Below are 23,305 nucleotides of genomic sequence, written 5' to 3'. Positions count from 1 at the left end.
GTGAGCACCTCTGCAAGCTGGGAAAGGTAGGATGATGAATCCCTCCCAAGAGCCTAGGTGTGGAACTTAGCCTTGGCCACTCCTTGGTTTTAGCCCACTGACATTGACTTTGCACTACTGCACCCTAGAACAGTGAGAAGATGAATGTGTATTGCTTTAAGCCACTGAGTCTGTGGTCCTTTGTTACAACAGCAATAGGAAAGGAACTCAGGAACCAATATGAACTTGAACCACAGGCTGCCTTCTGTGCTGGCAGGGAGTCCTTTGTCTCTGATCCTGGGGGAGTGTCCTGTCCTCTGGCAGCATCCACAAACTACCTCATGCTAACTTGGCAGTTTGCAGAGGGTTAAATCTTATCCCTGCACAGTTCTTGATATTTAGTTAATAAAAATGATGGTGTCATCATGGGTATTTTTCCATCTTTTAAATACCCTTCAGTCTTCTAATAAAGCTACTTCTAATTAAGAGACCATGTAAATAGTTTTCAATCTTCATAATAAATAACTGTGGTTTTATCTGGTTACTTAAATTATGAATAATAATGTTCACATTTGTAAAAGTTATTAAAATCAACATTGTTTAATGAAAATATCATTTCTTTTCGCATGAACATGTATTAACTACAAGAAATGTTCCATGCTTTCTTCTACGATTTACTGTTAGAGCCTTAAAGAATAATATTTTCCTCAAAAGATATTACGGCAAAGGGATTTCTTTTGGTGGAACTGTTCCGGCATCAAATCTGGTGCATGTCTCAGGCCACTGGCAACATAGAGATGATAGAAATTAGGAGGCATTATAAACACAGAATCATTTTTAAAGGAATTAAAAAAACTGGATTGTGTAAACAAAGAATCAGAGAATATTCTGGTGAAATAAATGTATTTTTCAGCTTAAGCAAGACATGGGGTGAATAAATCTGAAATGAAAAAACCACCCAGAGATTAGCAGCGAGTCATGCATGCAGTGTGAATGATCAAAACCAAGTTGTTTCCAAACCAGTGTGCAGGCTTGATGCCTTCATGAATCAAATCTGTGTGGCACCAGGCCACCTCGAATACATGTTGATGAGGTATTTATAAGCCCTTCACCATCCCAAATCAAAGCCCACGCACGAGCCACAAGACCATCACCTACACATTTGGAAAACACACAACATGGTGAATAGCACTTTTCTTGTTCAGTAGCCGGTGGCAGCGAACTGTCAGCAGACAGAGATACAGGGACACAGAGGCACCTCCCCTCACTCAGCTGATAAACTTCCGTGCATCCCTGGGGACAGGATTGTCATAAAATGCACCATGGATTGATCCTCCTCCTAGGAAAGGAACCGTAGTGCTGTCATTAGGTTTGAGCAGGGGTGGGTGGAGGATCTCAGAAGAGTTGTTTCAGCACACCAATAGAATTCTTGGCCACCGTGACCACGAAAGACAAGTCCCCTGCCATCCCGGTAGGCACTTGGGCTCCTGACAAAAGCTGGGCTCAGTAAAGGGTTGAGTAGAAGGCACAGACCTGAGGGATGCCCCAGCAATAGGCAGGAGGTAGGGCCTGGTTTATACTGCTCTGGGTGTATCCCAGACTCATCCGAATACGAAATCAGAAATTTGCAAAACAGCAGAGCTGGGGTGGATCATCTACTCCAGACTCCTCACCTTACAGTTAAAAGGGTGGCAACCCTGACAGGCAAAGCAACGTGCTAAAGGCAGAGCGTGGAAGTGGCAGTGCCAGATGAAACGCAGCGTGCAACCCCCGTTCAAGGCCGCTGACTCTGACGACGGGGCCAAGGTTTCCAATGAGGAGAATAAGACAGTGTAAATACTTTGTTCCCCCTAAAACCCCAAATGTTTTTTAAAGGCACAAAAACTCACCTTAACTAGATCTCTTCTGAGGGGGCTCTCTTCTGCTTCTTCGTCTTTCTGTCTCCATTTCCCTCTCTCAGACACAAACACATTCAGTTTTGTGAAAGGGGACTTCCTTCCATACAAAGACAGACTTCACATCTTCAGAAAGATACCTGAGAAAGCACGTTTCTCAATTCAAGTCTTTGTGTGAGTTCTGGGCAACTGGCTTATTTTCTAGAACAATCGGTAGTTACAAAATCAGGAAATCATCTTCCACAAAGGCAGAGTTCTGGTCCGTGTTGATAAAGTTGGGGATGTCACATTTCATGAGTCTGTTCGGCTCCTCCTCTGGCCACCTGCTGCATCTGATGGCTTCCTGGAGCCGAATAACACTGTAAAGGGCTATGGTAGGGATACCAGCTTTGGCCTTGTCCAAGTGGTCCACTTCATTGATGTAGCAGTGAAAGAGGGACCTAGATTCATCATTGCACTGCCAGAGAACACCTTGGGCAGCAGCGGTCTTCCAAAGTCTGACACAAAGCTGTTGAGTCTAAATCTCTTCTCGGGAGACTCTGCATTGCTACAAAGAAAACCAAAATAAAATATCGTTCACAGTGTAGCTCGGTGACCTGAAGAATCATAGTTTTTGCCATCTACTGAGAGTAAATCCCTGCACAGAGCATGCTGACATGCACTGGAATTGAAAGACATCACTTCTGAACACATAAAATTAAACTCAAGGCAAAAGTCTAAAGTGAGGGCCCATGGACCATCCTAAAAAGACATCGTTCCCTGAGAATCCTCAATATTGGTGCCTCGCACACCAGTGTTTCTCCGTGGGACACTCAGATCTCTTCATCAGGATTCGTTAAAGTGCTTCTTAAAATGCAGAATCCTGGGGTGCACACCCTCAGAGTCTCCAGAGGTAGCGACTGGTAGTCTGTATTTTCATAGCCACCAGGATAACTAAACATGCTCAGGTTTAGCACCGCAGTCTACATCGGGTCACCTGAGCATCGACAATTCTGTCTCACGGGATGGGGGGTGCCATGTGTGTCAGGGTGCTGTCCTACCCATGTGTCTCCCCTGATTCTCAGAACTGACAGTGCTGCCCCATTGGGCACGAAATACCACCGTTTCACAATGCATACGCAGGGCGCCCGACTGAAAAACAATCAGTGATAGGAGAGGGGACAAAACTCAGCTTCCTGTTACCTTGTTTCACTTACTGTGGGACGAGTGATCAATTCAAGGGTAATAAATCAGTGAATGAGTGAATAACATGACTCGCGTTAGTCCCACGAGTGCCTGGAAGAGCAAGCCTGGGCACATTGAGAACCATAACAGCCCATCTACTTAAATGTCATCCTCCACAGATCTATGTAAAGGTTACTTCCACCCAGGCAGTGACTCCAGAAGGGCAAGAATCATGTATGAACACACTCTCAAATCCAGAACAGAACCTGACAACAATTAGGCTCTGGAGTCTGTGTTTAGCGAGTGTGGAATCTCAGTGATTCCAGCTCTTACACCTTGCCTTCCCATCCCACCACACACGATATGGCCCTTATGTCCAGTTCTCCCGGGGCTGGGGCCACGGAACCCATTTATAGGACTGGAAGAATCTGATCATTTAAACCATCCCCCAGATTATCATCAAGAGTCACCTGCATTTCAGGGATCAGTAATCCCAGAAGCTTTGCAGTTCAGGCAGCTGAGGGATTTTTATATCAGCTCTGTCTTCTACTGTGACTGCCTGGGTGACATCAGACAAGGAATTCTGAAAAGCCTGAACTTTTCCTTTCAGGAATAATCTAATTAACAAATCTCGTTGACCACTCAACAAATGTGATGTGAAGATCAATGATTTTACACAGGAGTACAACATTCACTAGGTCGTGGATTTAGAATCAGAGGAAAATCATTTTAGAAAGATTGACAGAATGTAGCTTTAATGCGAATTTAAGTATTCTTACCTTTCAGTAAATCATCTTCCCCTACTTATCACTTCACCCAAGTTTAAAAGATGTCTGAGAACAGGGATGAGTGTGCCAGCAATCTGAGACCCAATAACCTAAAATGTCACCTAGGAAAAAGAGGGGAGTAACACATTTTTAAAAAGCATGGCAAGGATGGCGGGGCCATCCCCAACCCCAGACTAAGAAGCTCTGAGTAATAGCTTTCCTGCCTGCCTGGGGCATCAGCTGATGTGAAAATCCACCCAGAAACCTCACTGTCCAGCAGCTCTTCCATAACACAGGCTACACTTTCTCAGAATTAAGAATTGCGTCCAGTAACCACTTCGCTGAAGAATAAAGACAAAGGAGAACAAGAGAGTTCTGCCCCTCCCAAGGGAGAGCCCAGACCTCGGGCTGCATGCACTGCGCCCACCTCCCTGGAGAAGAATAAACTGGAGAAGGGCGTTCTGCGAAACTGGGGCAGCAAAGGTTGAGATGGGAACAAATTGACCAGCTGGCCAGGGACAGCCCCCTCCGTCGCTGCCTTGGCGGCTGCCTCAGCCCTCTCAGCCCATCCTGCCCACCTCTGGTGGCTAAGCTGTCAGGGAAATTGCTTTGCGATCTGGAGCAACAGAGGCTGCCCACAGGCCAATCTGCGGAAAAGATGGGCGCTAAACCCCCAGCTCCCGAGTGACAGGCTCCATACCCCCGCCAACACCCCGACGCCCCCGCACCCTACCGCAACCCCGGGGAAATATGACCCGAAGAAGTGTGACCTGGGAACGAGGGGCAGCAGAGGCCGCCCCCACGTCAGGCCTGCAGAGAGATTGGAGCTTATCCTCCAGCTCTCCAGGGGCAGCCCCTGTCCTCTCCACCTCCTGATCTCACCGCGCCCACCTTCCAGGAGCAATCAGACCAGGTGTGGGGTGTCAGGCGAATCTTGCGCCAGAGAGGACGTCCCCAGGCCAGGTCAGGGGAGAGGAGAAGAAGTGGCCCCATTAGGCGGGGCAGCCGGCCGTCGCAACTGCCTCTGCCCCTTGACCGCATCGGGCCCGTCTCCCAGGAGCAAGCTGACCTGGAGACGGGCATCCGGCTTCTTGGGCAGCAGAGGACGCCCCCAGGATTGGTCACGGGGAAGAGGAGAGCAAATTGACAGGCTCCGCGCTGCAGGTCTTCTACCCCCGCCATCGCCACCCCCGCACCTTAAAGGCACCGCCCAGGGCGCCCCTCCCCCAGCAGGCTGAGTGGGACAGGTGCGTCTGGTGACCTGGGGCAGGAGAGGCCACTCCCACACCAGGCCATCGGGGAGACGGGAGCCAATCCACCAGCTCCCCAAGGCAGCCCCTACCCCCGCAGCAGCCACCACTCTTGCCCATGACCTCACAGTGGCCTCCTCTAGGGAGCAGGCTGACCTGGAGATGGACGTCCGACGAACTTGGGACAACAGGGACCGCCCCCAGGGCAAACCATGGGGGGAAGTGGGAGCAAATGGACAAGTTCCATGGGAAAACCTGCCGCTGCTGCCACCACCCCCAAAGTACCAAGTCCAACTCCCGGGGTCAGGCCGACTAGGATACACGCGTCTCATAACACAGGGCAACAGCGACCGCCCCCAGGACAAGACGCGGGGAAGATGGGAGCAAATGGTCCGCTCCCCCGCTGCAGGCCCCCGACCACCGCCACCCCTGCACCCTGACTACCCTGCCTCCCGCCCCCAGCAGGCAAAGTGGGACAGGGGTGTCCCGGGACCTGGAGCAGCAGAGGCCGCCTTCAGGCCACGCGGTGCAGACATGGAGCTAATCCACAGTCTCCTCCGGGGCAGCCTCCCTATGCCTGCAGCCACCACCTTACCAGCCCCCTGACCGCACCGCACCCATCTCCCAGGAGCAAGCTCACCTGGAGTCGGACCTGAGGCAAATCTCCGGCGGCAGACGTCGCCCCCAAGCCAGGCCGTGGGGGAGAGAAGAAATGGAGCAACTCCCTGGAACACATCCCCTGCCCCTGCCGCCTCCGCCGCCGCCTCCCAGGAGCAAGTTCATCTGGAGACCCGCGTCCCGCCTCTAGGGCAGCAGAAGCCGCCCCTGGCTCCGCCTCTGGGGAGAGCGGAGCGAATTGATCGGCTCCCCCGCGGCAGCCTCCCTCCCCCCGTGGGTCCCGCACCTTAACGGCCCCGCCCCCACTCCGCACTCAGCAAGCTGAGTGGGACAGGAGTGTCCGGCGACCTGGGGAAGAAGAGGCCGCTCCCAGGCCCAGCAGCCGGGACAAGGCAGCTATTCCACCCGTTCACCAGGGGTAGACCCGCTCCGCCCCTCTGCCGCTGCCACTGCCTTCTGACCTAACCGCCCCACCTACCAGGAGCAAGCTTACCTGGAGTGCAACATCTGGCGAATCTCCGGCGGCCAAGCCCCACCCCAGGCCAGGCTGCAGGGAAGAGAAGAAATCGATCGGCTTGCCCGGGCAGCCTCCCAACCGCCACCGCCGCCGCCGCCGCCGCCGCCCAAAAGCATTGCAATAGCCTACCGGGGTCAGGCTGACTGCAAGGATGTGCACTTGCCTTCTTATCCTGGCCAGGTCCCTGAGCACCTCCCTGCATCCCTACACTCCCTGCACCTCTGCACCCCTGCTACTCTCTGCAATTCTGCATCCCTCCACCCCCACATCCCCTGAAATGCCTGCGCCCTCCACAGCCCCTGCACCCCTGTCACCAGTTACACTTTTGCACTGCTTACACTCCTGCACCCCTGCATGTCCCACACACCACCTCTTGGGCCTTTGGCAGAGTCTCTGCTGTTAGACCAATGCACAGTGACTCACTCTTTGCCAGTATATGATGCATCAGTGGACGTCAGGGGTTGCCTGCAGGAAGGTACATGTTCCCGGTCACTAGCCTGGGCCACTAGGGTGATCTCTGTGAGGTCACCCAGGACGGGTTCAGAGATGCTGTTCTCTGGGAAGAGAGGAGTTGAAACCGGTCTTGAGGGCAGAGCTGTGCTCACCAGGCCGTCCACGCTTCATGTTTTACACAGGGCTTCGGAGAAGTGAAATGGATCCGGCCAAGTAATACCGGCCTGCTGTGAGCCCACCTCAGTCCTGGGCTCTGAGTCAGACCGACTGGCTCCCTCAATCAGGGCCCAGTTTGGGCACCTGAATGGTCCCTTTGAGGCATCCCAACAGTTCTCAGGATGAAGTCTGGCTGCTTCCACCCCATGGCCCTCCCTCCTACTGTGCTGGCCTCAGGAAGGTTCCTTATATGGGGAAGAAGGCAGCCCACACCCTACCCCACCCCTCACCTTTCTCTAACCCAGGCTGGTGCTCTCTCTGCCCCTCAGAGTCTGGGAAGCCATCCCTCTTCAGTTATGTCCCTTCTGAGATGGACTTGCTTCCACTCAATTCTAGGCGAGGATGCACCATGGAATGCACTGGGTAAGAGAACCAAAATAAATAATTTCTTCTGTGAGGTTGTCTGTTTATCTACTGGGGCTGGGCTGTGTGTAGTTTGCTACAGCTATTGGTGTGAGAGGCTAAAACAGCCTGTGTGTCCTTGTTTTCATCTCCCCGCTGTCTTTGGGTTTTCCCTAGACACTCCTGAGACATTTACTTCTGTTAGTATTATTCCTGTTATTACACACGGGCCCTACTGACATGGAGGTAAGGTGTTGGGGGAGCGGGACAGAGCAGGGCATCTGCAGTCCTGTGATTAGTTCTCATTGAGCCTGTGCCCTGAGCTGTGACCTCCACAAGTGTGTCTCTTTCCCCCCACCCCAATTTGGGTGACACAGAAGGGATTTCCCTTCTCCCAGGTTGGTTAGGCTCTGGTAAAATAATTTCTCATTAAAAAAACAAACAAAAAACAACTTCCCCCAATGAAACAGAATGTTCTGGGTGTATTTCAATACAGTTATTTTCTCCTCTCCAGGCAGGAAGCATGAGGAGTTATCCTCTGACCTTCATTCTGAGAACAGGACACGGTCCTGGATGTAAAATACATGAAAAAGAGCATGGGGCCCCTCTGACTGGCCCCCTGGAGTTGTCACACTCTGATTTCCCCACACTGAGCCTCCTGCTGGCCTCAGGGACCTGTTAAATCTGCCTGCCCCCGGGGTTCTTACAAAAGCAGGTTCTGCCTTGGGAGCTGTGACTCTCCAAGCCTGCCCGCTGTTCCCTTTGCAACCTCTCTGGGTTGGAAGCAGCTTTCCCCCTCAGTCTTCTGGGATCTAAGAAGAGCAGTGGGTTTGCAGCTCCCTCAGATTTGGTGTTATTTTCAGGACAGGAGGAAGAACTTCTGAGCTCCACACGAGCTGGACCAGAGGCTGGAATCCTCCCTTCCTCTGCCACCGTGCAATCAGTGGCTGTGGTTCTAGCCGAGTTTCTGAAGATGTGGACTTAAACACACATATCCCAGCCCTCACAGGAGCACACAGTCCCATAAATCCCCCTAGTTTCCACTGGTAACTATGGAGCCGATGGGGACACGGGTTTCGGGACCACAGAGGCCTGACTGCACGACTTGCTCCGTGGCCTATTTACGTGGTTGCTCCGGGCCTTGTCTGAAGTGGCTTGTTTACCACACCTGGTACGTGGGAAACACAAAATAAGTACTAGAACCTTCACTTTTTCTCCCTCCAGGGCCTTCAAACGTAGAAAGTAATAAGTGAACTCAGACAGCCTAGTCACCACAATGAGGTCCGTCCAGCCTGGCTCTCCTGAGTGATGGGCACTGACTTGCACCTTAACTCGGAACAGTAGGGGAACTGCCTTCCTCTAACTGGGCCTCTCCCCACACCAGGCACGCCCGCAGCTCAGACGGGGCCAGCTCCCCAACTGAGGTGTGTGCTGGTGGCTTCAGTGTGACCTGGCCCTGCCGGGACATGAACCTGCAGTGAGTGAGGTGGAGGGTCGGGTGGAGGGGGGTCCCTTCTGGGGTGGCAGGGGGCCCGGTAGCACCCCTCCCAGCCTGGTGCCTGGGGCTCCCTAACACCTCCTACAGCTCCTGGGTTGGCTCCGGTCCTGGCCACTCCACACACCCTCCCAGTATCTTTTCATTATGTCCCTTTTCTGCTTTTATCAGCGAGAAGTGGCTTCTGTTGCTTGTTCAGTGAAACAGTACATCGGGAAACCAGACTACTTCTAACATCAGTAAAATACCAACCTCGGTCAGCTCGCCGGGCAGACCGTGCAGCACAAAGGCCTGAACAGGGCTGTGCGAACGGCTTACGTGAAGGGTCCTCAGCATCTGTCTTCAGAGATACAGAAGCTGATGGTTCAGGTAAAACCTCAGGGTGGGATTGAGGAATCCAAAGCTGGTTGGTTTCAAAGGCTAACTGGTCAGACCAGACCCCTGAGCTGTGGTCAGAAGCCTGGCTCAACGTCACGCAGACTCAGCGCCCTAAGTGCCGGGTGGGGCCGGTGCTGTTCCCTTTGCAGGCTCTCGTTGGGGATTCACTGTAGCCCCTTAAATACAGCAGAAATTCCAGCCCCATTAGCCCCCACCCTGAGTGTTCCATGACACAAATCCCGGGAGTGTTTAATTTTCATCTTTGTTTAGGAGGATGAAGGTGGTTCAAGAGAAGACATAAATTCACACTTAGTGACACAAGGTCACAGCCAGTACTTCCTCCACGGAGAGCTCTGTGCTCCCACAGTGGTGGCTGGGGGCTGGGCAGAGACCCTCTGCTGGTCCCAGAGGGACTCGCTCATCTGGCCACAACTCATGGGTTGGACAGAAGATCCAGAGGGTGACAGAGCATCTTTCCTGGGAATTTGGAACTGACACATAGAAATCAAGTTCACTCATCTGGAGTTTGGCGGAGGGGAGGGGCGGTGGTTGGAAATCAAATGAAACCAGAGCATGAGAGAAACTTAGAAGTGAAAGAGCGAGAGACAGAGAGACTGAGCTTGTGAGAGCAAATAGTCAGAAAGAAGGCAAACAATCAGGGGACAGAAGAATTCCAGCTCCTGACTGTGTAGTCTGTCCCAGCCCATCAATGACCCCGCGAGATGTTTAATAACATTCCAGTTTTGCAGATTAGGAAACAGGCTGAAAGAGGTGGGGGCTGGGTTTGGGTGCACAGTTAATTCAATTGCCACTGGACCCCACACTTCCCATTGCCTGAAGGCACCCTAATCCTCACTGGGACCCCTGTGGTCCCCTGACAGCCCAGCACCCTGATCAAAGGGACCCTGCGGGAGTGGGAACCCCTCTTGAGTGTGGAGAGTTCCCTGCCCCGAGATGCCATGCATCAGCAAGCTCCCGCTCACCCCAGGTTAACATCAGCCCAGCTGTACAGTCTCCCAACCCGCTTCCCTCCCTGCCAGGCACCCCCATCCTTACCACCGAGTGTACTGCAGGAATTCAGGCACAGGGATGCCCAAATCAACACGAGCCCATCGGCAATAGAAAAAGCAGACTCCCAGGCCCACCTGGGTTGCGAGGGGACAGAAGGTGTCCTCAACTTTCATGTGTCTAAGACAATCTTCTTCAGCTGGAGGTTCTAGAGAAAAATAAAAGGTCCAAAACATAGTTCGGTGAGGAATTCCTCCAAGGACCTGACTCCAGTGTCTACAACCATGTGTACCTACCCCCGGAATTGGGGTGAAGGTGGATTATTGATCAGCACAACCCCTGGTGGCCCAGCTCCTTGGCTTGGCTGCCCAGAGGGGGCTGGGGGAATGGGTAAGGCCAGGGCACTCAGGAAAAGCACAGAGGACCTGACCTCTCCCTTCTGCACTCGTAAACCCTTCCCCAAATCTCAAGGCATTGGACAGAGATCCGCCACAATAATGAGATGCTCCCATCTCTTCACTCACTCCTGTCGGTTCACTTACATGCTGAGCATCCACTGGGTCCCAGGACAAGACACATAGGATGGCTGATGGGACAGGCTTGGTCCTTCCCCCTGGAACCTGTTCAATCTGATCAAAGAATGATCACTTATAAAGAGTTTCTCAAAATTATACAGAGACCAAAGACCAACTGCAGAGTGAACCAAATTTAAAAATATATATGAAGATCCCCCAGTCTCCCCGCCTAAGGTTAACAGCATAAAGCAAAAAGTTCTTGCCTTTAATCAGCAGGGAAGTTGTCACCCCCTCTCAGGTGGAAAGGAGAGTTATTCTTTGAGCACGTCACAGAAGTGCTCCATCGGATTGGACCAGGGCATCTACATTCATTCAGCAAATGTGTATAAGCTCCTACTACATACGGGAATCTCCTAACTAGACCGTTCCCAAGGCTCTCGGGCTTTATCAGTCAACAAAATAGACATGACTCCCCATCACTGGGGGCTCAGAATTTTAGCAGAGGAAACAGGCAGCATGTTGGGGTAGCAAGAGTTTGGAAAAATTTTTTAAAAAGAGTGATATGAGCAAACTCGGGTGATGGCGGTGGGGTGGGAGGCAGGCAGGAGAGAATAAGGCAATCCTGGCAGATCTCACGGAGTAATGAACTTGAAGCAGAATAGATCCGGAGGAAGAAGGAAGAGCCGGAGCCAGAGGCCCCCAGAGTGAGGGGGAGAGTGTGGGCAGAGAGGCAGAGCACGCCGGGTCCTGAGGCCTTTGTGACGACTTTGGCTCCTAATGACATGGTGACCCGTTTAGTGAGTTTTGAGGGGAGGGGTGATGTAGTCCAACTTATGCTTTTGTGTTTGTGTTTTTTGGGGGGAAGTAATTTATTTATTTTAATGAATGTGCTGGTGATTGAACCCAGGATCTCAAGCATGCTAAGCATGCGCCCTACCACTGAGCAACACCCACCACCCCCAATGTATGTTTTTACAGGCTCCCTCTGACTCTGTGTGGATGAGAGATTGTAGGAAAGCAAAGATGGAAACAGAAGGCTATTGGTATCCAGGAAAGGCTGAAGGTGGCTCTTAGGAGGGCGGGGAGCAGAGAGCAGGTATTTAATTAAGACAGAATATCCAGAATTTTCTAACAAGCTGGATTTGCTGTCTGTGAGTGTAAAAGAAAGAGAGAGAAAGGACATGGTTCCAACATCTGGGCCTGGACAATGGGAGGGATGTCCTCTCCGGATGGGAAAGGGGATGGGAAAAGGTGGGGCTGAGCAGGTGGAAAGGGGCTGGTATCAGCTCAGTTCTTCAATGTCATGGTTAAGGGGTGTGTTACATATTGCCACAGAAGTGCCTAATAGGTAGAGGAATCTGTTTTCTTTTTCTTTTTAACATTTAAAAAATATAATTAAACATATTAATTGTATTATGTGAATGATTTGGGAATTTTGTTTCATGCCAAGTTATATGTTATATATAGCCAAATGGAGCATATATCAAAAAGGGGAGAAATGAGGGCTTTCACATAAACTGACTGTCCGTAACGTAGGTAAAATTTCAATAAAACCAGTCTTCAGGGCAAAAACCTCATCTCGGTGTTACATAAAAATAAATGAAAAACGACTATGTTGATGTACCATTATTTCATGTTACATAATAGCCCCAAACTAACAGTGTTTAACTATGAGGCTTGTAGAAATACTATTCGCTTTATTCACATAAATACAGAAGTGCAGAAATGTTCTAAGGTAGAATTAGCATCTTAGTGGAAATAATACATATTTGAGCATTTTACATGATATATATGTACTGATTCAAAATTTGGAAAAGTAATTTCATAGTAGAACATATGTATGAATGTGAAAGCAAGATGAATGAAAGGAAAAGAATGTGATGTGAGTCTCAGGGATAAAGGCTCAGATGGAAAGGGGAAATCAGGGAATTTTGGAGAAATCGAGAAATTGATGGCATGCCAATTTCCAAGGCTGGGTTGCTTCCACCAAAGGAATAGCAGAGAGAGAGAGGAGAGGCCCAGGAACCCACCCTGGGGAACACCCACAGTATATGTTTGGAAAAAACAGGAGACATTGGCAAAGGACCAGCCAGCAGGCCAAAAGCAGAAACAGACAGAGAGATGGGCTGGGGGTTGAGTGAAGCAGGAACACGGGGTAGGAGGGATGGAAGAGCTGGGTCAAATGCTGCCGAGGGGCCAAGCATGATGAGGAGTCAAAATTGACCACTATATTTAGCAACATGGGGTCACTGATGGCCTTGACAGGGCAGTTTCCATAGAGCGAGGGATCAGGTGAAAAGCCAGAATGGGTGTAAAAGGGGATGGCTCAAGAGAAGATGCAGACAGTGAGTTTAAACAACTCCTTAAAGATTTGCTGCAAAGACACAGGGTGGCAATTGGTGGGGGTGAATTAGGGTCAAGGAGTGCTGTTGGTTTAAGAGGATGGACGTTTATATACTGATGGTGCCAACTAGCAGGAGAACAAAATAGATGAGGCAGTGAAAGAGAGGATGGTTTTGGGAGTGACAACCCAGAGAAGATGGGAGGGATGGGGCCTCGGGGACTTTTGGAGGAACTGGCTTTCGATGCCACTTTTAATAAGCGGTGGGGCACCGAGAGTGAGGTCACAGACATCAGAAGGCGAGCGGATGTGCTGGGAGTTGCTTGTGAAATTTCTCTTCTGTTGGCTTGTTTGCTTGTTCAAAGTAGAAAACTAACCTTACCAGCTGAGGAACAAGGAGGAAGAAAGAGTTACTGGAGCCATGAGCAGAAGATAAGAAAGAGCCTTCCAGGGAGAATGGGACAGTAAAAAGGGCAGGGGGAGGCGGGGGAGTGCGCTCCCAGAAAGTTACATTTTCTCTTTGACGTCCCCAAATGTGTGACGTGTTATTACCCTTCCTGCTGTCTACAAAATAAAAATTAATTATGGTTCAGAGGAAATGCTATTTCATTCTAAGAGGCTGCCTGTTTCTCAGGAATGGTCATCTTAAACTGCAAATATTACAAACAATGTTGAAAAGATGAACCTGTGTACCTAAAATCCCCTATTTTCTATTAATCTGTTTACTACTTAGTTCCCCTATCAATAACACATAACAAATACTGCCATGATGGAGGTACACCGATGCTTAAAAGGAAATGAGATCTGTATCCTTTTGCTAAATTCCATGGCTTCCTTAATATGCAGTTCCACTTGGAATTTAGGAATGTCTGGTATAAGAAGTGAGAAACAGTTTGAGAAAATCCCGGCTCAGAATTATACATCACAACCACATCTCACAAGTATATACAGCCGTAAAAAAGTTTAAAAGCAAAACTCCGTAACTACTCTTAAAGACCTTTGCAAACCTGGGCCTGCCAAGATGTTTCCAAACTGGAAAGGAACTCCAATCTCTTGCCTGGTACCGGACCAGAGGCTGGCCAGCCTTTTCTGTAAAAGCAAGAGAGTAAATATTTTCAGTTTTGCAGATCATTTTGTTGTAACCATGCAGGTAGGCAATAAGAAAGCTAAGAGCACTGGGAGATAGGAAACAAACGGGCATGCCCACACTCTCCCTTCCACTCAGGGCAGCTTCTCTGTGGTGGGGAGCTTTGCCACAATCACTTGCTTCTTTTTTCCATTGGTTTCTTTGTTTCCACCTTACTGCTCGAGCTCAGAACTTCAGGTGGGCCTGGTCCTTCAGCATCCATGCAGAGAAGGCTGAGCGGGGTTGGGAACCCCACCTGATGGAGAAGAGAGATTACTGGGAGGGACATTGTGGAGGCCACCATGACACGAGACAATCACACCTTCCGGGGTGAAAGGGAACGAAGACAAGGGAAGGACACAGTAGTGGGACCCCTAGGTCGCCTGCCAGGCTTGTTCTCCCTCCACGGCAACCATGGGGGCCTGGGGGGTGTTGGGCTTCAGCTACGGTGATTAGGATGAAGGGACTCAATATAAAGGACCCTCCAACTCCTCACTAGGTTCCAAACGCAGCCCCTCTAAGTCCACCCTCTGAGTTTCTGGAACTCTGCTGGAAGAATACATGAGCAGGCCAGAACCAGAGCCCAAGCCAAACATGACAGGGGTCTCGTGGGGCTGTAACCCCATGCTCAGTGGTCGGGGACTCCTTGCAAATCTGCAGAAATCCCTGTTCCACCTCATTCCTGGGAGAAACCCCAGATCTCCTCCTGCTCTGTCTGTTCTTCTCTTGAGGCTATTGTCCTGGAGGGATGCTGAGTCATTGAACCTGGTCCTCCAAACGTACATAAGCAGCCTGTTCAATAAAACAAATTATGCACTTTTTCACATTTGCCAGTTTTTTGATTCCAGAAAGGCTGTGGGACTCATTCTCACAGTCTCCTGTGCCCCCACCACATGGTGGCCCTCTGCTCATGTAAACACGATTTCCCACAACTGCACCCTGCCTCCCAGCTTGTCAGAGGGGAGTGTCCCACAAAGACACAGGTGTTTGTGAGGATCCTGTCCCCCAGCAGAAAACCTGCTCCTGGAGCCACGGTCAGGGATCTGGCCTCCTAAGCCGCTCAGCTCTAATTCAAAGCCTAAAGTGGGGGCCCCGAACATTGCTGAATGACTTTCTGAATCACCTGGACTGGAGGGGACTGATTTTCTTTCCAGGAATGGAGGTAGCGCAGCCTCCATTTTCAGGGCTGACCTTGACGATGGATCTAGTTCCCCCGACTGCAACACAGGAAGGAGTGGCCCTTCCATCCCACAGGTTGGAGACCCAACCCAAGGGAGTACTGAAGCAGTGCATTGCTGCCAGGTCCAGCATCCCTGCAGAGTGGCCTCTGCCCTTGAATGACCCCCTTCCCAGGGCCTTTCTTGCCCGGACACCACCACACCCCAGGCTGTGCCAGAGCTCTGGGGCTCTGCGTGTCCAGGGCACACAGGTGGCACCTGAGCCAGGTGTCCCCTGGGCCTCAAGGGAGAGAGGTCTGCTTCTGCATCAGGGGAAGGTGACCCCACAAGGCTGGCAGGACACTCTCAATATGGACCTCCAGGAGCCCTGGGAGCAGTTTCCCTGCAGGTGTTAAGAGCCATCATCAGGAGGGCAGGCCCCTCTTTGTGCAGACCATCCAGCAGTGCTGGGCCCACGTGCTGACCTCAGAAATCTACATGCCCCCACGATTCCCCAGGCAACCTCACAACTTCGTCACTTGGTGACCTGGGTACCACGAGCTCCTTGGCCATCCCATGAGGGTGGTCCTTGCAGGCATGGTCTCCAGGTTCTCCTGTTGAGAAATCCCCCTGGGTTTCTGTGGTCACAGAGCAGACACCAGAAGATTCTAGTCCTGCAGTGACCCCCACAGCAGTCAGCTCCCCTGTGCATGTCCAGGGACAAATGACAGCAATTTATTGCCAGGAACCGTGATTCCATACTAAGTTCAGGATCCTGGTAACTCACTCTGCACCCCAAAAAGCTTCCATGAGAAATGTGTGTATTGGGATGTCTGTGCCCCTAGAAGAGCTGTTCCTGAGGGTTCCTGGGACCCTCCAGCCCCTCTCAAGGTTCTCAGATCCTGGGTCTAAATTTCTATCTGCCTCTTTTGGTGTACGGCCACCTGTGTCTCGTGGTCACGGGTCACTTTATTGCATGACTTGGCATGTTCTTAGTGCTCGTCCTCCACCCCTGCACTAGACTCCCAAGATGTTCCCACTGACCCTTGGCTCCCTGGGTGGCTCAGGGGGCCCTAAGTCTGCACCCTTCACTCTCCTCCTCTACCCCCACCTCTGGGGCCACCCCTAGGTGGACTTGGAGGTGTTTGTAAATGAGTCTTACACAAGGACATGTCTGGACAAAGCAGGACCCCACCCCCGGAAAACTCACCTGCTCCCTTCTCAGAAGAGGACCCCACAGCCCCACATTGCCTCCCAGGGGTCTGCTCAGGACACAGTCCCCCAGTTCTGGGCAAGGTGTCTCCCTGGAATCCTTGCTTCCAGGAAGAGTCTCTCTGTCCTTCTTCAGAGTTTAGAGGTGTTCCCATGTCCCTGACCACCAAGATGCCCAGCACAGTCCCTTCAGTGACCTGGAGAGACAAGGAACTTATGTGGCCACAGGTCTCACAGGACACACCTGCTGGGACCCCAGGCTAAAGGGCTGTCCTTCTGCCTTCTCAGGTGTGGCTCCCGTGGTATCTTTTTGCAGGGGGCCCAAACGGGGAGTGTGGCCCAAAGCAGTTCATGGGGCTCTCTGGGCAGGGAAGACTTGGGCCAGGTGGCCTTGCCTGGTTTCCCTGCTGGGCCACTCTGAAAACCCCCGCTCCTCTGGCTGTGGCTGGAGGCCCCTCAAACCTCAGGGCGGGGCTCTTTCTCTCAGCCTCCACTGACTCCAAAGCCACGCTGGTGCTGGCGAGGGGAAAGAGCTTTCTTGCCTTCTTTTGGCCAAGTTGCCACAGGTGGATGCTGCGGGGAGCTGGAGAGAGAGGTAGCACTTGCTCAGATGTGAGTGGTTAAGCAATTTGACACCCTGTCAACTAGCCTTAAACATTGGAATGAGGTCTTTCCCGGTAAAGCTGGAAGTTACTTTCAGTAACTTGTCTAAAGATTTCTTTTTTTTTTCCACTTAAAGACTCATAAAACCTCTCCCAGGTCATTCCTGGTATGGACCATTATCCAGGGATCAATCAGGAAATGCAGGAGGAGAGGGGTGGGGGTGGGGGAGAGGGGAGGCTAGATCAGAGCCCACGGAGAGGAGATGCCCCTCCCAGGAGCCTCACACTGGGCAGTGGCTTCTGGCATCCAGCTCTCCTGTTCTCAGGCCCATTCCATCTGCGGGGTTTTCCAAAAACATAATGGTGGAAGGGCCATGGAGGACACCTAGAACTTCCAGAATAGACAGGGGGAGCAGAGTTACCATGCTGGCCCTGGGTTTGGAGACAGACCTGCAGTGGAGACCACAGGCTTCTGAGAAGCCAGTTTCGAAATAAAGGCAGTATGCACTGGAATACCCGGCTCGAGAGAGTGCTTCATCATAGACATGTAATTTACATAGTTCTCACCACTAAATTCTGTGTTCCCAACACGCTACATGAATGACGGCTTCAACACACATTCATTTCTGAGATGTGAAAAAGTGTAGAGCCGCTCTTTCATCCTGCATAATGGGCATGGCTACACTTAAGAACACTTACCAAGATTTCTCAGCAAGAGCCAATTTCGAAATAAAGGCAGTTTGTGCAGGAAAACCCTGTTGGAGTGAGGGCTTCCCCATACACATGTAAGTTATAGAGTTCCCCTCACCATGAAATGCTGTTCCCAACATGCTACATGCATGAAGGCTTCGACACACATTCAGTTCTAAGCTGTTAGCATGTGGAGAGCCGCTCTTTCATTCAGCACAAAAGGCATGGTTACACCCAGGAAGATTTACCCAGATTTCTCAGCTGCTTCCTTCAGCCAGATTCAAAATAAAGGCAGTTTGTGCTGGGAAAGCCTGTTGGAGCGTGTTCAGAGCTGTTTCGGGCTCTGTCCCAGCTGGAGGGTGCAAAGCCCAACCTCCAGAAAGAGGGACCAGGACCCCACCCGCCAGGTGGTGTTGCCTTTGTAGGGGAACAGTGATCTTTGGGTAAGATATATTGCGGCTCTCTCTAAAAACTGCTTTGACTTAAGTTTGCATCCTAGTCACCAGTTCCAGGACAACAGAAAAGGCATACCCTACATCCCTTTGCACTCAACTCTTCCCAAAAGAGCAAATATTTGTCCATGAAAATACCAGCTGCTCTTCTAAGGCCCACTAAATACCCAGCAGTGTGGGCGGTGCACTCTTGATCAGGGACAGGAGGAGAGGGAACAGCGGTCCTCCTGCAGGCTTGGCCTGGTGTGGCAGCTGCGCTGTGGGTGCGTGGTGGGGAGGGAATGCAGGGAATCCTGTTTGAGGGGCCTCTGTGCACGCCTGCATTATAGTCTGAGGCTTCATACAAAGGCTCCAGGCATCCTAACTGGTTAGATACAGCCCCCACCCTTGGGCTGGAACCACCAGGAGATAAGTACCTGTAACAGGGACGGTGCCTGGTGTGGGGAGAGGTCATGGGACACTCCGGGGGCAGGGGCGGTGGTGCTGGGGAAGGCAGGGGATGCAGTGAAGGGTGGAGGGAGCAGGGTCCTTTGCTTGGGGGTGCGAGTTCTTTGGGAGACCACAGGGAATGGCACACATCATCCCCACCCTATACCCCAAATTCCTAGCCCCGCCAACACAGGGGCTGCTCTGCACCCTCTCAACGTGGCTCTCCTGTAAGACCGCACCCAACCAGGCATCTGGCACCCTGCCCTACCTCCCCTCTTGGGACAGATCCCGTCTTCTTGGAAACTGCCTAGCAGCGCGTATTCAAGGCCGGCAGCCGGCCTGGCGGATCTGCACTTCAGGTGCCCTACCTGGCCAGACGTGCCTGCCTGGGCTCAGTCCTCTATCTTGCCCACAGGTAGCCTGGGTCCACTTCCGGTGCAAGCGGAGGCCGCGGAGCCCAGGCTGAGCCCCGCACACAGACAGGTGAGGGTGCCCCCGCCCCGCTGCCCCGCCGCCGCGCCCACTGTTGGCAGCATTGCCCCAGCCTCCGGCCGGTGCCACCTGCAGCTGAGGACCTCCGCGCAGCCCCGCCCGCCCCGGCCCCGCCCAGCTGCCCCATAAGCCTCCCCCCACCCCCGTCCTGGCCGCGCCCTTGCTCCCATTGGCTCCGAAAGTTCTGCTCTCGCACGTCTAACCTCGGGAGGACGCAGACGCAAGCGCTAGGGGAGGGCCCCGCGGCGTTGCCATGGATAAAGACGCCGCGCTCCTCGCGGGCTGGCGTGCGCTTCTGGGGCAGGCAGCGGGCTCCGGAAGTGTGCAGCTGCCCGGGGCCATGGCGGTGTTTGCTGCTGGGGATGGCGGCTTGCTTGGCCGGGCCACTAGTTCTGGCCGCGTCAGTCGGCGGCCGACATCCTTTCTGGGGCGGCGTCTCACAGACGGTAAACGTACGGCAGCGCCGTTGGCGGGGCCAGTGGACATGGACCGGGGTGGGATCCGGGTTGGTGTGGCGGCCGGGGAGGGCTGAGGTCATGATGGCAGCCCTTCTTGGTGAAACAATAAAATGAATAGCCATTTTCACAAGACCTCTGAGTAAATCTACTAGGGAACTTCATCCTGGACTGAGGAAGAGGACTGGGGAGGAGGGGGCATTCAGGGGCACAGAGAACCACGGGCCACCTGTCCCACGATGGACTTTAGACTCACCCTCACCCTTCAGGAACTACTAAATACACACAGACAGAGTGCTATGGACAAGATTTTTTTTTTTAAACAAATCCCTGAATCCCTAGCAGGTCTTGTTTCTACCCATACACAAATGGCTTATGTGCATAATGTTTCACAAAAGCCTTAAAATATTATCACCCCAACTTGACACATCAAGAAACTGAGGCAGAGAAGTTTATCACATTCTACAAGATTAGAGAGAGGCCACGTCAGACACCGTATTTAAATCCAAGCCCCTGCTCCAGTGCTCACACTAGAAAGTGTGACATACTGCCCCTTTCCTGCCCTCTCCCTGCAATCAATCTCTGAAGAGTCTTTTCTGTGTCACCTGGAATCACAATCACATTCATTTTCCACAAAGAGCTATGTCACTCCTTGGAGGACTTTTCAAAATCTAAAGGGTTGGTTTGAGAGGAGAGATTTGCATTTTCTGTTTCTCAAAGGAAACATGGCTTTAAAAGAAACTGAAAAGTAGTTATCTAGTCTAAGCCCTCATTGTGCAGAGAAAAAACCGGAGGCTCAGAAGAGATGAGGAAAGGGCCTTATTAACAAATATTGCCTCAGTGCAGCACCAAGCCAGACCTGGCACTTCTAGGGGAGGATCTGGAAGGCCCAGGAGAATGAGTGTTAGAAAACAGAAAGAGAAGAAGCATACAAGGCCCCGTCTCTTCACCACCATAACATGAATTTCCACCAAATTACCCAGAATGGGTGCAGCCAATATTAAGTTTGTCAAAAGAGGTTATAGAATTCTCAACCATAGTGGAAATTCCAACATTTACTGTGCTTTTTTCCCAGTTCAAGCATCAATTCAGTGGGCACTCTGTACCAGGGACTACACGAGGCCTGGGGTTCTCCCAAATACAGATCTCTATTACCACGTGTGCAAACCACATTAAGGCCACCAGAAGAAAAGCGCCCACAGATAAGATGGAATTACTGAAACTGAAAGCAGCAAAAGAGCATATATTACTAGGAAAAACGGTGCTCCTAGTAATGGACACATGGACATAGAATGCAAACTGTGTTTAGCAGGCAGGAAAGGGGGGATTAACAGATACAAATTAGTAAATATAAAATAAATGACAAGGGCCTGCTATATAACACAGGGAACTATATTCAATTTCTTGTAGTGATTTATACTAAAAACAATCTAAAACATATATATATACATATGCATATGTTTATAACTGAATCTCTGCTGCACACTTGAAAATAACATTGTAAATTGACTACACTTAAATAAAAAATAATTTTAAAAAATAAGTAAAAATAAATGCAACGCCATTAAGAAAAAATAAAAGAACTCTCTAATCCCCTTAACTGTAGGTGGTCGAGAAATCTAGCTGCAAACACCAAGTCCACTGGATCACTCCAGCACTGGCTGTCACTCTTTCTGACCATCAGAGAGTCACTTGCTTCACTGAGGTTACTTTTCTCTTCTGTGAAAGGCTACAGTTGCAACTAACGATGTATAGAATCTCATCATTCACAAGCCCAAAAAGTAGTGAGAACTTCACATGGGCCAGGCTCTGGTCAGATGAAAAGATAGGGTCCCAGATATATTCATGGGTAGAAGAAGTTTATGCCATAAAGTTATAAATTCTTCCTGTTTTGATAGACAGATTCATTTCAATTCTGGTTAGAATTCCTACCAGATTTTTCTTGGAATATAACAAGTTAATTTATGGTCAGGAATAGCCAAGAAATTTCTTTAGAACCACCACTTGGGAGGGGTGGATAGGTCATTCATTTCCACTGCTCTTTCTGAAGTGATGAAAACGTTCTGGAATAATAATGGATGCACCACTGTGAATATGCAAAAAGCTGCTGAATTGTACCATTTAAATGGATGGAATTCATGGTTTGTGAACTATATCACAATAAAACTGTCCTATGAAAATTATTTCTTGACAATTATTTTTCAGTTTATACACTAGTCTGTCCCACAATTTAAGAAAAACAAAAAACCTAAACAAGCCAAACTCTGCCAGGAGCACTTTAGGACTGCAATATCCCTGGGTCTCCAAGGCCTCTGGTGGTGCTGTTCCTGTTAACGCACAATAGCTGGGCTGGGCTAGTTAGGGACTGTAACTATCTTTTGAAAATCGAGGATCACTCCTTTCACCCTGGGAGAGGGAAGGAAGGAGGATGTCACAGCCTCATGCCTTCAGCACATTTTTAACAGAACCAAGCCCTGCTTTCACCACTGCAATCCCTCTCACTATAAAAACACGTGACATCAACAAGCACCGCCATCATAACACCTGAAAGTGTTCAAGGTACTTACCTGAGGCAGAAACATGGAGGGGGGAGACAGAACCTCGCTTAGCAGTGACGCTCCCTTTTCCCGACTCCACCAGGAGAAGCTGGGCGTTAGAGCCGGAGGCTTTCAGCCCAGGTAGCAGCGCCCACGCCACAGAGCTGGTCCTCAGGGAGCGGGAAAGGGAGAGCAGGGCAGCCCCGGGGTCGCGGGGCAGGGAAAGCGGGGAGGGGGACGCGGGCTGCAGCCTCGCTCGGAGGACAGCCCCAGCCCCAGTCCCAGGCGCCCGCCCCCGTCCGGGTCCGCAGACCCCGCCCGCCCGGGACACAGCCCGCCCAGGGGCGGGGACGGGCCGCCGGACGAGAAGAGGAAGCCCGGGAGGAGAGGACTAGCGGGAGGGAGAGGGGAAGGGGACGCCAGCCGCGGACTGAGGGGATCCCGGCTGGGTGAGAGATGGCAGGTGCACACCAGGCCCTGGACACTGTGGCCGGGACGCCGGGGCAGGTGGCGCTGGCAGAGGGGTCTGGCCTGAGCAATTCATCTGAACACGGGCTGACTAGCGCCCTTGGGGTCTGTGACAGGCGGACCGCCCTCCCGCAGCCGCCTGACCCCTTTCCCAGGAGCCCCCCACCTTGCACTTCCACAGTCAGAGGCCCCGACCCCAGGCAGGAACCAAAGGCCTACCGGGCGACGTAGTTGAGAAGCCTTTGGGCCCGATCCCCGGCTCGGATATGGAGCTCCCAACCAGCGGACCACTTGGCACTGACTGCGCATGCGCAGGAGGGCCAGCGATCCTCTCTGGGTTCTGTGAGAGAAGGTGGGACAGCGAGGGAGGGAGAAGATGGGAGCGGGTGGAGAGGACGGGAAAATTGGAGGGATACAGATGGACAGGATGAGCAGAGAGAAGGAAGGGATCTGGAGAAGGGAGGGTCTTAGAGGAGTTGGAGAAAAAAAGCTTTACCTCTGGGGCACCCCTAGGCGGCAGACCTGCCTCTGTACCCTTCTGCTACCCTTCAAGCCCCGCAGCTCAATTTTACCACCGTGATCCAACCCTCCGTCCGATGCTTCTGCAGAAACCCTAGGGAGATCACACCCGTTGCCCCCACGCGGAGCTGGGTTTTCTGTTGCTCTGAGAACCAAGCACCCGCAGGTGTTGTCGCTCAGAACTACCTTGGGAAGAGCACATATTCCCCTTTTACACGCTGGGAAACA

General features: G+C 51.6%; 2 protein-coding genes across 2 annotated transcripts in view; both read right to left on the bottom strand.

Moving 5' to 3' along the window:
* Positions 1-2,145, bottom strand: part of LOC140695110 (uncharacterized) — an 80,619-nt gene extending 78,474 nt beyond the window's left edge. Inside the window, exon 1 of the mRNA XM_072958017.1 lies at positions 1,869-2,145. The gene's annotated coding sequence lies outside the window, so the exon portion shown is untranslated. The remainder of the gene's footprint in view (positions 1-1,868) is intronic.
* On the bottom strand, positions 2,143-22,376 carry LOC140695111 (uncharacterized). Its single transcript, XM_072958018.1, has 13 exons — positions 22,121-22,376; positions 16,896-17,016; positions 16,432-16,630; positions 14,740-14,856; positions 14,146-14,320; positions 13,946-14,027; positions 10,625-10,711; positions 10,220-10,290; positions 8,949-9,036; positions 6,614-6,746; positions 6,167-6,220; positions 3,818-3,927; positions 2,143-2,421 (listed from the first exon to the last, which is right to left on the bottom strand). Exons 8-12 carry the CDS (start codon positions 10,256-10,258, stop codon positions 3,924-3,926), a joined length of 318 nt encoding a protein of 105 aa, XP_072814119.1. The 5' UTR covers positions 10,259-10,290; positions 10,625-10,711; positions 13,946-14,027; positions 14,146-14,320; positions 14,740-14,856; positions 16,432-16,630; positions 16,896-17,016; positions 22,121-22,376; the 3' UTR covers positions 2,143-2,421; positions 3,818-3,923.
* Between the last annotated feature and the right edge of the window lie 929 nt (positions 22,377-23,305).

The sequence above is a fragment of the Vicugna pacos genome, unplaced genomic scaffold (genome assembly GCF_048564905.1).
Source record: "Vicugna pacos unplaced genomic scaffold, VicPac4 scaffold_141, whole genome shotgun sequence".
Lineage (NCBI taxonomy): Eukaryota > Metazoa > Chordata > Mammalia > Artiodactyla > Camelidae > Vicugna > Vicugna pacos.
The sequence above is the reverse complement of the archived record's forward strand: the minus strand, read 5'-3'. Positions and strand labels throughout refer to the sequence as shown.